The sequence below is a fragment of the Lissotriton helveticus genome, chromosome 2_2 (assembly GCF_964261635.1).
Source record: "Lissotriton helveticus chromosome 2_2, aLisHel1.1, whole genome shotgun sequence".
NCBI classification, from domain to species: Eukaryota; Metazoa; Chordata; class Amphibia; order Caudata; family Salamandridae; genus Lissotriton; species Lissotriton helveticus.
In genome coordinates, this window is record NC_136060.1 from 245,626,269 (window position 1) to 245,639,504 (window position 13,236).

Here is a 13,236-nt window from a genome sequence, read left to right on the forward strand (position 1 = left end):
TTTCGTTATTGCCAAAATCTCGGGATTATTGGCAATATCAGTGCACTATACAACAAGCACTGGCATAGCCATTAGTCTCGCCTTTGGGATTTTATAAGTGTTTAGCCAGCGTGCGCATCGCGCTGAAAGTTTAAAAAAAAAAATGAAGCTGATAGCCGCGCAGCTGTGAAAGTGACACGGCCGCGCGAAAGTGAAAGGAAAATAAAGCGGACGTTGAGGGAGTGGGAGAAGGTAGGGGAGGGGTTTCACACGCGCGCTGAGAGCCAGATGGCAACTGGGCACGTTGCGCGCTTGTGTGCGTGATAGCAAGCTGGTGGCTGGCAAGGTAGCACTTCTAAAGCAGCTACTAAATGTCTTGCCAGAGCAACCCATGCGCTGGCTCAGGCGAGACCTAAAAATGTTGCCGACAGCCCTTACAGGACTTAGGGACTAACCCCCAGATGTATCAAGCCCAGATTCTGCGAATTCTAATTTGCGAAAAATACCGAATTGCAAATTAGAATTCGCAGAATAGGATGCATTAATAAAAGCCAACCAAAAAAGCGATTCGCAGTCGGCCGCAATGCCGATTGCGAATTCCGCTAAATCCTACAAAAATCGGAGAATCGCCGGTTTCCCATGTTGAAATTGCGATTTCGGAATTACCGAAATTGCAAATTGCAATCTCGCTAACTGCGGGATCGCAAAAACGGGAAGTCGCATTTCAAGCACAATGATGACATCACAACCAGGAAGTAGGCAGTTCCCTCACTCATTCTGAACACAGAGCTGGAGAGAGGAAGAGGCACAGCACTGAGCTCCTTCAGACACACCTTGCAGCCCCACAACAGGACACACATCCAGAACCAGAATGTCCCAGGAAGCAGCAGGAAGCAGTGCACCCGGCAGAAAAAGAAAAATTTAATTTTCTAAACAGGAGCTGGAGTTCCTCGTCGAGCGTGTAAGCAGGGACCATGATAGGCTCTTTGGGAAGCAATCCCGGAAGGTCCCTGAAGCAGACAAGAGGCGCATTTGGCAGCGCATCAGGGCTAAGGTCAACTCTGTCGGAGTGACCCAGCGATCTATTGATGAGCTAAAGAAGAGGTGGTACGACCTCAGACGTGCCAAAGAGCGCATTGCAGAGAGGCTGGGGAGCAACATGCGACGGGAGGAGGAGACACCACAGTTGCACTTAACACACCACTTGAAGACCTGGTGGAGGAGACCATCAACCCTGCAGCCTGCGTGGGGGTCACCCAGCTGGACACCTCCCGACCCACCCAACAATCCAAAGGTAAGAGCCATGCAACTGCGACCCCGTCCCCTAACAATGCCCATGCCCCCAGAGCTAGCCATCTGATAACCCCAGTAATGCAGGCCATGCACATCAGAAACGCCATATTGCATTGTGGGACCTGTAGTGTGATAATAGTTTCCTGATAGCCACACACAGCCAGACCTGTCAAGTGAAACATGTCCCTAACGCCAGTCAGGGAATGCAAGCCTGCATGCATGTCGCAACATCCCATGTGCAAGATTCATATCATTAATCATGCACCCATTTACATCACAGGTGCTGCTGAACCACAGAGCACAGACAGCGAGGTACTCCAAATTGAGGAGAACACAGAGGACACCAAGGGAGAGAGCCATCCTGCCCCACGACCTGGACCTTCAGACACACCTGCACCAGTACAACCACCTCCCCATGCAAACGGGGCCACCCCTTTAGCCACAGGAGGAGAGCAACCACCCCATGCGTCACACATGGCAGTGGAACAGGCCACACCACCACCCAGGAGGCAGACACCGCGTACAGCCACTGTGCGGTCGCAGTCAAGTGGCCTTATGAGGCAGCAGGGCAACGTGGCAACACGGGCGGACCGGGGTCAACATGATCAGGAACAAGGGCTTGGCATCGAACGCCGGATGCTAGCTGTCCACCAAAAGCAGGCACGGCACATGGCAGCCATGTAGCTGCAGCTTTACAAGACAGCGCTCAACGTGAGCCAGCTCACCGAAAGCTTGCAGGCGTTAATGGCTGCTGTGAGGGAGAATAGCCAGATCATGGTGTCACAGCAGGACATCAGCCGCCGCCGCCACCGCCAGCTGCTGACCCGCCTATCGGCATACACCAGGTCAAACCACCTGATCGGGAATGCTACTTCCCAACTATCACGCCGGTCCCTGGCAATGCAATGCCAGATGGTGCAATGCTGCCATGATGTTGCTAGGGCGTTGGAACAGGTCACAAACGCTGTCCAGAACCAGCAGGTATGTGGCCAATGCCCATGCAAGGGGGCGGATGATGCCAGTGAGGGTACCTCCAGTCTCAGCAGACTGTCCCTGCCGGTGGTACAAGAACGACGCCGCAGTACCAGGCCCTGCAGCATCAAGGCCCGATACTGGCGAGGTGGATGTGGAGAGGCGATAGGGTGCGTCCGGCCGGAGGCGCTAGTGATTTACTGACTATTAGCAGCAGTGCCATGCTGAAGTACAAAGCAGGCCTGCTTCCCAATCATGGGGCTGTATGACTTCATACAGTTTTCATGTTTTGTGAACCAAAAAATGTAAAAAAAAGATCCTGTTTACATTATAATAAGAATTTATTTAAAACGCAAATCCTACTCATGTCATTATTTCATTTGGCATGCATGAGTGCAGTGTTGTGTGAGGGGTATGGGAGCACTAAAAATAATTCAGTGTGATGTTGTTGCGGCGCCTGTGTCCTTCAGCAGGATTTTCCCCGCGTGCATGACGCACATGTGCAGGTGGGTGGTTGTCCCCCTCCGACTCACTGCCAGAGATCTCCACAGAAATTCTCTGCTTTATAGCAACATTGTGGAGTATGGCACACACGGCCACGATGCGCCAGCAGACCTCAGGCTGGTCTTTGAGGGCCCCACCAGTCTTATGTAGGATGCGGAATCGGCTCTTTAACATCCCAAATGTCCGTTCAATGACATTCCTGGTGCGAATGTGCGCTGCATTGTATCGCCGTTCCTGTGGTGAGGCAGGTTTGAGGTATGGGGTCAGAAGGTACTCACGGAGGCCATAGGCGCGGTCACCTGAAGGAAAGGAGCAGAGGGTCAGTGCCTGTCACGCGCAGCTACATGGGCTTGACGTACTGTATGTGGGCATGTGTACTTACCTAGGAGGTGTCCTTCGCCAAAGTCACCGCTGGCCAAGCGGGTGTGTATGCCGCTGTGCCTGAATTTGAAAGAATCATGCGTGCTCCCCGGGTATTGGGCCACTATGTCGGTGATGATTGTCTTTGCATTGCAGACCATCTGGATGTTGAGTGAGTGGTAGGACTTGCGGTTCCGGTACATGTATTCTGTCTCAGCGGGTGGGCAGATGTAGGTATAGTCAATGCATCCAATTACATGGGGGAATTGCGCAATGTTGTAGAATTGAAGCTTTGTTAGATTTAAGTCCTGTTGGGTGGTTGGGAAGGTTATGTAATGGTGTATCCGGGTCAGCATGGCGTCCAGGAAACTCTGTAGGCAGCGGGACAGTGTGCTCTGGGAGGTCCCCCCTGCAACTGCAACTATCCCCTGGAAGCTTCCGGAGGCCAGGAGGTGCAGGCAGCACAGCACCTGGACATGGGTGGGCACCGCATTGGTCCTCCTTGTTGGGTGCTGCATCAGGGGGTCTAGGTCTCGAATGAGCTTGGTTATCCATTGCCCCATTCAGCCTGTATTTTGAGTAGATCTCCTCTTCAGTCTGGCCCAGGAGTGTGATCCGCAGCCGGAAGATGCGCTCCTGGATCCTGCATTGGTTCCGGGCTGCAGCCTGGAGCCTTCGCCGCCTTACCACGATGTAGAGTCCTGGCATTTTGAATGTCCTCATGCTCCTACTGTGTCTCCTTAAGTGTGTTTGTTTTGCCCCGCACCTGTATCTTGTTAGGATTTTTTTTTTTTCCAATTGAACTTTATAGTTACCACCTGGTTTGAGTTCTTCTTAAATTGCGCCTCGCTAATAGCGATTTTGGGGTTTTTCGCAAATTGCGATTATTGATGAATTTGCTTTGCGATTATTTTGCGAGTTCGCAAATGATTTCGCAGAATCAGTGGAACATCGCTATTACAGAATCGCACATTGATTCTGCTAATTTAATTGCGAACTCGCAAAATATTTTTTTGCGAATTCACAATTTGGTTGTTTTTACTATCATGAATTGCGGTAACAGAAATTGCGATCGCAATAGCTGTTTCGCAACTATTGCGATCGTAATTTTGGTTGATGAATCTATGCATTAGTCAAGTGTCCTGAAGTTTAAAAAAAAGATAAAAAAGATATAGGGTGGCAGGGTAAGGATACCCTGCTACCCTAGGCCCCATGGGGGGAGCCAGAGAGACTACCCTTGGGGACATTTTTTGTTTCTTCTTTTTACATGGATCATGGGATCATGCCAAAAGCAAAACAGAGGACATAATTTTATTATAAATATATATTTCGGTGGAGACCGAAACGCATTGGATTTCTGTTTAGTTCCTAGTAAAAATCTTTGTTAATGGAATAAATTATCAAAGACTATTGCAATCTAATCCATAGTGCGACCCGTTTCTTCCACGGATGGGAAGTATTTGTGATATATAAATATATATATTTATTTATAGTAACAACGAGACCGGAAGGAACATCACTATATTTATGTTTTCATTGTGAACACAATATACTTCTAAAGGCTAGTAATTTTTAGAAAACAAAATAGGAACTTAATATTAACACAATGCTGAAAAATATTTACTTTTCATATAACGCCGAAAAGTCGGTCGGACATTTGGCACCAACTATGTAAAATAAAAAAAATGTGTGCTGTTAAATCCTCCAGGCAAAGCCGGTGAGAGGAAATCATAGGTTAAACATCTGACAGTTTAAGTGGCACCACATTTTGAGGAATACCAGGTACACCGTCAACACAGAAAAAACGCTTCAGAGATTGAGCTTTCACTTAATCATAACTGGAAACAAAAGCAACGTTTACTGAGTGGCTGCTTACGTCAAACTGAATGATCCAATCACTGAATACCTATGTTGTTGGTGCAGGCTTCGTTCTAAGTGGACAAAAGTACAAAGAGTTCCTCAAGGGATCTAAATTCCTTCGTGTTCGAAGTAAGTTTTAATTGCCCTGGGGAGTTTCAATAATGTAAATCCCTTTCATGGGACTCAAATAAGTTCGAACATAATAGCACAATATCCTGATTAAAAGTTTAAACGCATTAAAGGTTACCTAACAAAAATGGCATCTGGCCCGTAGTCCGTCTTATCGGGGAAAATCTACGTATGGCAGAGCCAGGAGCTACTCGGATATTTTTTGCTGGAAATAAAGAAGCCGTTAAGCAGAGTTAGTAAATCAAAACAACACCAAAATGCCGACAACAATGTTAAAAATCATAACAACAGTGTGTTTATTAAAGCACCCTATTCTACACCTCTACCATGTTAAGCCCTGTTAATAACACAAGCTACTAATAATACGTTTAATCGCACTCAATTTACCAGCCTGGGATGGAACGCACGGGATTCGAACTGGTGGCCTGAAGAACACTGCACTCGTCTCTGGGAGGCATACCACAGCGCCCTCCATGTTTTACTTTCCTAGGCTCGATGTGGGCCCACGCCATGGGCTGAGGGGCAGGGTGCGCTTGAATACGCTGCTCGTGCCATGCTGTCAGTATTTTTTGCAGGCGCATAGTAGGCCTCTCTAGGGGGCGGAGCACTATCTGACTGTACCCCTTATTTGGTTCCATGCTGTTAGCACGTATTGTCCGGGCTACTTTTTCGTGCACCAAGAGGAACTTTAGCGCCTACGCTTAAGAGGCCATGGAGCGCATGCACAAAACAGACAGTACAGTTCTTCCATCTCTTTCTTTGCAAGCACAACCGAGCCAGCTTTTAAGTGTGTTTCGGGTGGGGGCGGAAGGGGCACATGGGGTATGCCTGTTGCTTGGTGTGTGCTTATACAAATTAGTTTCTTAAACCCTCGAATTCTTCCCTTGTGCCTCCTGTGCCTCTTTGACAATACTTTCGAACTTCGGCAGCACTATGCTCTCGGTATCTTTCCTGCCCTAGTTGCCTTCTGTGCCTCTTTAACACTGTGCTGTGATTCTCGTTTGTTTCTTGCCTATGGCGCACCTTTGACAAAATGACTCCTGTTCTATAACACTATGCTCTCTAAACCTCCTATGTATGTGGCCTCCTGTGTCACTTTGTAAAGATTTTTCAACTGCATATATGACTCAAACATATAAATGCACTAGGAGATTCATTCATCAGTCAATGTTTTATTTTGAGAATCAATTAGACCTTATTTCTATCAAAAGCATTTTATATACATGTGTAAAAAGACAATAAATCAAACAACATATACAAACTCCTCAACTCAATGTGATACCCCCAATCAATCCGAACCTTTCACTCACACAATCAATCCAACACTCTTCCTCAACAACACCACATTCTCACTTGCGACATCCAACAAACAACCCAGTGCTCATGTAACTGGTGAATACACTGCCTAATCCCCACGTCAAATAATAATTCCAACGTTTTTCTAGTACATGTAGGAATCTTCCTGAATCAACAGTTTTCCTAACATAAACGTCTTAATTCGTGCAATTGCCAAATACATCAAATAACATAAATCTTTTAACAGGGACAACAACGGGGTCGACGCGTTTCGAACCAGACCCTTTGTCCGGTTCTCCTCAGGACCAGGAATGTGACACTTCCGGGCACGGACGCCGTGCACCAGAGCAGAAGGTGATCCCGGCGGTTCCTAAAAAGCATATGGAACCGACTCAGGTTCGAAACGGAGCCCGTTGTTGACTACGAGGGCTCCCCCGCAGTAGATTCCGCACCTATACAGGAACTGCACACTCTGGATTAAATTCAAAAGCTTCACAGAGACGTAGCAGACAGATCTATTTAAAAAACCTATTCCGGTTGTTGAACTCACCATTGCTTCTACTTCATTAACAAGAATATTCCTATATATATATATGTTTACAGCTGTGTGGACGGCAAGCACTTTTTTTGAGAGCACACAACTTCTACCCAATCAAAACCTGTACTCCTGGCTGCCAACATATGGGTGGGGTAGAATCCTTTCCCCGGTTAATTATCACACAGTAGTCTGGCAGCATCTGCACTGTCAAGTCAGACCATAAAAAGTTAATTGAAGGCAAGCATTGGAAGGTCACAAGCCATCCAATCAAAAGATGTTAAAGAATGTACGGTCCAGGGAAGGGACAAACATAAGAAATGGGAAGTCAGCCACTGAAAAAGCAATCAAGCAAATGAGACTGGCAAGAAAATCAACAAATGGTAGCAAATAAGCTGACTAAAAAACCCACGCAAAGCATTACAAATGTCCACAAAGGGTGTTCAGGAACAAACAGCTAAAAGCGGTCTTTCGGCAAGGTCTTAAAACAATAGGTCAACTTTGCATTTCAAATGTATAGTCACCAGAAAATGAAGTTAGATCTCAACATATAAATGTACTACGTTATGTGCTATCTGCCATTTTAACTACACCAACCTATGGAGAAACAAGTATGTGCACAAAGGTTCCATAAGCCCAGGGGAGTGCAGATTAGCTTTCCTTTTAGGTTCCATTATTCATGACATGTATGCATTATTAAAAAAAAAGGAAAACCCAATGATTAAGAACATCCAGTCCTTACCTCACTGCTTTCTTCTACTTCAATACCACCATCTTTGTCATCATCCATTTGCTTGTGGATCATTCGGAGAGCGTCCAAGCTATGTCGATCTTCTTCAGTAAGGCACGGTGGGATGAGTGATAAACACAATTCTGGAAAAGTAACAGAAACACATCGAAATCAGTGTTTTAACACAACATAATTTCAGTGCCTTTGAAACATTCTTCAAGTGAAGACCATTTGAGCCAACTACCAATTCGAACTGTAACACTGGTATTGAATAGAACAATAATGGTTTACATATATTTTAGACATCAGCTATATTTATAATGTAAGGGCAGTGAGAACCGAGCTGGAGGTAATTGTTATTGGTAATCTCGATGAGCCTACGTAACAAGAGTGTGTTTCTTTTATTACTCTAAAACAAATAGCTATATTATTGCGTTATACTAAAGACCAAAGAACCTATATCATCTTTTAAACATACATTCTTCGTCGAACTCTTGTAGCTCTTAATATTCTCTAATACGCCAGGATAAATTACTAGAAGATATTTTTGGAAGTTCATTCAATTAACTACATAGGAATGGAAGAATCAGGCGCCACTATGTATCCTCTCGCAAACTTCAATAATTGAGAGTCACTATGAGTAAGGCAGAGACAGTTACCTCCATACATTAGCACTTAAGCACACGTATTGACTGTCTATTCCGAAATGGAGGTAAAAGGTACACATGTGCAAGGTTCATCCCTAATGTGGGGTCCAAAGAGAGCATGAACCTACACACCAGAATATTTTTTTTAAACAACACAACTGTCTCAAATTTATAAGACAGTCGTTGTGGTACAGGGGTTTTCCACATCTCCTGAACAACTCTATATCAGTTACCATATGACTCAATAACAGGCGGATCACCACAGAGAAAAGCGAGAGAAAGAAAAAACCCATAGAGCATCTAACCTTGCATAGTCTCACGTATTACCATACTTATTTGTGCAGTTCCCTCTATATTCACATGCTGGCAACTTATCCTGTTTCCCAGTACAGAACGCCATTACCCTCTGGGGCTCAGGTAAGTCTTTATCTCAAAATTGTTTATTTTTCGAAAGAACCTAAAAACCTGGTTGTTTTCAGTATAGTTGACCAGGTATCTGCCTGGCTCGGTCCCTTCGGAGAGATTTCACTTAGCGCCAGGACACCCATGGGTAGCAGCGCGCTCTATAAATGCCATAAATAAATAAATAAATAAATATACATAAAGAATTGCCAGCTCATATTGCACCATCATGTGTCGCACAACATTGGCTCTCTTCGCATGGTTTGTTGGTGAAGAGCTGAAATCACATAGGGGCACACAGTGATCTGGAAACCCCTGCAGAGAGTGGGTTTTTAGCTCAGGTTTGGCAGCTCTGGGTAGCCGATATCCATCAGGGGGTTCTACAGCCTCCTCAGAACATTGCAGGCAGAATCAAAAGCCTTTGTTCCTTAGGTCTATGTTCGACTATGGCAGTGTAGAGTTTTATGCCCTGCCACCCCACTCCAAACCCCATTACTTGAGTGTCCTGCCGCCATCCCACATTAAAATAATTTTCAAAGCTAGCAGGTCTGTACACACAATCCCAATTACGAATATCAATTCCCCTTGTAGCCCAAACACTAAGATGCCTTGGACAGTCCAAGTCATCAAGTGCTCTTAATTAGGGCCTGCATGTTTTCAAGGTTGGGCTAAAGAAACACGTTCTATCTACGGAGAACATCCTTAGCAATCCTTATGAGACTGCAAAAAGTCTAAACATGTTAAGTGCAAAATACCACAAACAGCTTTGGAGATAAGTGGAGTCTTAGGCTGTAGAAGATATTGCATACCGCAACAGAGATATGTAATTGAAGAACAAGTTACTTACCTGTAAGAGACATAGGTTAGATACAGAATCCTTACCTTAGAATTACCCGTAGGCGTCAGACTGGATCCAGAGAATATTTTCGTAGCAGCACCCCTGCGCGTCAATAGGTGGTGTCGGTCGACTCCCCATCCGTCGTCCGTGTCGTGGTCGCCTGGATGACGTCACGTTGCCTACTTGGATGCTGCCCATGCACGCGGATATCAGTTCTGACACACCTTTCCATGCCAGAAGCTCAGAGCCATGAAAGACACTGACCACTGGTGCGCTACAACTAGAGCCCTGTAAGGGAGTCCCTATCCCTAGAAGTCAGTTGCAAGGCGAGGAGGATGGTTGGGGCAGTAAGGAATCTATAACTAACCTATGTCTCTTACAGATAAATAGTTACCAAAGTCAAGTAACTTGTTCATCTGAAAGAGACACTTAGTTATAGATTCCTTACCTTAGTTTAAAGTCTGATGAATGTGTGCATAGATGCCCACGTTGCCGCCTGCCCGATGTCAAGGAGTGGGACTCCACGTGCCAATGCAGTAGTTGCTGCCGTAGCCCTAGTGGAATGAGCACGCTGCCCCACCAGAGGTTCCTTTATTGATAAAGCGTAATAGATTTTTATACAAAGGACAATCCATCGGGAGAGGGTACGCGTTTGGATAGCCCGACCTTTCTTGGCACCCACATAGCCAACAAGGAGTTAATCATCCACCCGAAAATCTTTGGTGCGGTCAAAGTAGAAGGACAGCGCACGTTTAGGGTCCAGACAGTGGAGTCTCTCCTCCTCCTTTGAAGGCTGGGGAGGTGGGAAAGGGAAAAAGGTGGGCAAAGCGATAATTTGTCCTATGTGAAAAGGTGTAACCACTTTAGGAAGGAACAAGGGTCTCGTCCCAAGCACCACTTTGTATTAATGCACAAAGAAGAAAGGTGGCTTAGAAGAAAGAGCCTGAAGCTCACTCACCCTGCGAGCAGAGGTGATGGAAACAAGAAAAACAGTTTTCAGGGTAAGGAGCCTGAGAGGAAAGCTGTGAAGCGAATCAAAGGGAGCACACATAAGTTAAGTTAAAAGGCCATTCAAGTCCCACTGGGGCATTATGAAAGGAGATGGTGGAAAGAGATAAATAATGCCCATAAGAATCTGTTTGCAATAGGGGACTTGAATAAAGAGGGCTGATCTGGTAGCCGGAGGAAAAACAGAAATAGCTGTAGGATAGCCTTTTAGAGTGCCCAGAGCAGAGCTGTGCTGGGCCAAAGAAAGGATGAACAAAAGAACTTCAGAAAGAGGGGCAGAGAGGGGATCCACAGCCTTTGCTATGCACCATGCCACAAACATTTTCAATCGGCAGGCGTATACAGTTTTCATGGAGGGATGCCTGCCTGCCAAGATGACGTTACAGTCTTCGGGCGGAAGGTCAAGAGCTGTCAAGTGTTGCCGCTCAATCTCCACCCAATGAGGTGGAGGCTAGACAAGTTTGGGGGGGGACCGTCCCCGGCTGCTACGACAGAAGATCCTCCCGAAGAGGCAGTCTGATCGGAGGATCAGTGGCCATAATCAGGAGCTCGGGGTACCAGACTCTTCGTGCCCAGTCCGTAGCCACAAGAATGACTTGGGCCCGGTCGCGCTTGATCTTCAGCACTCAGGGCAGAAGTGGCACAGGGGGAAAGGCGTACAGGAAGCCGCAACTCCACTTGTGACGAAAGGTGTCGCTGAGTGAGTGCCGCCTTGGAAACTCCAAAGTGCAAAACTGCTCTTTGGTGGCAAATTGATCTAACCAAGGCTCCCCCACTGCTGAAAGAGACCTTGCACCACCTCTGAGTGAAGGCGCCATTCGTGATCTACCAACCACCGACAGCTGAGTTTGTCCACCATGGCGTTGAGGGAACCTGCCAGGTGTTGAACCACCAGGGTCATGTCTTGATGTTCCCGCCATGTCCAAAGGCAAAGAGCATATTGACATAGGGTCCAAGTCCCACCTCGCCATGTTTGTTGCAGAACCACATGGCGGTGGTGTCTGTGAACACCTGCACTACCTTCCCCTTAAAGGAGGGAAGGGATGCCTTCAGAGTCAGGCGAATCGCCCAAAGCTCCGACAGGTTGATGTGAGCCTGGACTCCGCCAGAGACCAGACTCCTCTGAACTCCACCTCTCCCAGATTGCCGCTGCATCCCAGGAGCGATGCATCGGTCACCACTGTGATTTCTAGTTGGGGAAGGGAGAGGGATCTGCCTTTGACCCAATCCTGGTCTGTTAACCACCATTGCTGTGCAGTTACCTTAGAAATCTGGACGTAGTCATAAAGATTCCCCTGATGCTGCGGCCACTGGAACTTCAGGTCCCACTGCAGAGTCTGCATATGCCACCTGGCATGATCCAGCAGCAGGATGCAGGAGGTCATGAGGCCCAGCACCCTCAGGGTTATTCTCAGCGAAATCCAGGATAAGAGGCTGAAACATCGGTATTATAGCCCGAATATCCTGGACTCGCGGTTCAGAAGGATAGGCCCAAAACTGCACTGTGTCCATAACAGCTCTGATAAAAGGGAGCATTTGAGAGAGATTTAGGTGCGACTTCAGCACGTTTATAGTGAAACCCAGCTAGTGCAGAAGATCCGCCGTAGTCTGGAGGTGGGAGACGATCGCCTGGGGCAAACCCGCCTTCAACAGCCAGTCGTCGAGATAGGAGAAGACTGGAACCCCTGATCTGCGCAAATGAGCTGCGTCCACCGCCTTTACTTTCGTGAACACTCAAAGGCGCTGGTAAGGCCGAAGGGAAGCACGGTGAACTGAAGATGCTCGTGGCCTACTGTGAACCGCAGGTAGCGTCTGTGGGCTGGCAGGACGGGAATATGGAAATAGGCGTCCTGCAAGTCCAACGCCACAATACACTCTCCAGGGTCGAGAGCAAACAGGACCTTAGCCAACTTGAGAATTCTGTACTTCTCCTTCCAGATGAAGCAGTTGAGGGCCATGAGGTCTAGAATAGGACGCAGGCCTTTGTCTTTCTTGGGCACCAGAAAGTAGCGGGACCAGCAACCAGGACCAACTTCTGGCGCAAGTACTCTCTCGACATCTCGCTTGGCCAAAAGAGCTAAAACTTCCTGGCGGAGAAACGCCAAATGATCCTCCGTCATGCGATCGAAAGACGGTGGCATAGAGGGCTGCGAAGTCTCAAAGGGGAGGGAACAGCCCCTTTAGACTATTTGCAAAGCCCACCGTCCGACGTGATGGATTGCCAGTGGGGGAGGTGATGGCGAATCCTGCCACCAACTGGCCGTTGATGGCCCTGAAGGGTCAGACTAGGAGGGTTTGGAGGCTGCTGCAGGAGGGGGGAAAGTATGGACTGGCCTGCCAGCTGGCTCCCAGACTTGGTGGGGTGCCCTTTCCGTAGCCATGAAAGGGACAAAAAGCAGACTGGAGTGGATGGTAAGTGAGGCCCAAGGATCTGGCGGCAGCCCGAGAATCCTTAAAGCACTCAAGCGCCGAGTGTGCTTTATCACCAAAAAGGTGACGGCCATCAAAAGGCATGTCCAACAGGGTTGACAGGACATCCCCCGAAAAGCCAGATGTCCTCAACCAGTCATAGCGCCAAAGGGCTACCGACGTGGCAATCGTTCTGCCCAGTGAGTCGGTGGTATCCAGTCCACATCTTCTAGAGAATTTGGCTGTGTCCATCCCATCCGCCCCTGCCTAGGAG

The 13,236-nt window shown here is 47.4% G+C and overlaps 1 protein-coding gene across 1 annotated transcript in view; it reads right to left on the reverse strand.

Annotated features, from left to right (window-relative positions):
- STIM2 (stromal interaction molecule 2) overlaps nt 1–13,236 on the reverse strand; it is a 512,550-nt gene that overhangs the window by 235,640 nt on the left and 263,674 nt on the right. Inside the window, exon 2 of the mRNA XM_078678367.1 lies at nt 7,671–7,801. Coding sequence (XP_078534493.1) covers nt 7,671–7,801 — 131 coding nt within the window. The remainder of the gene's footprint in view (nt 1–7,670; nt 7,802–13,236) is intronic.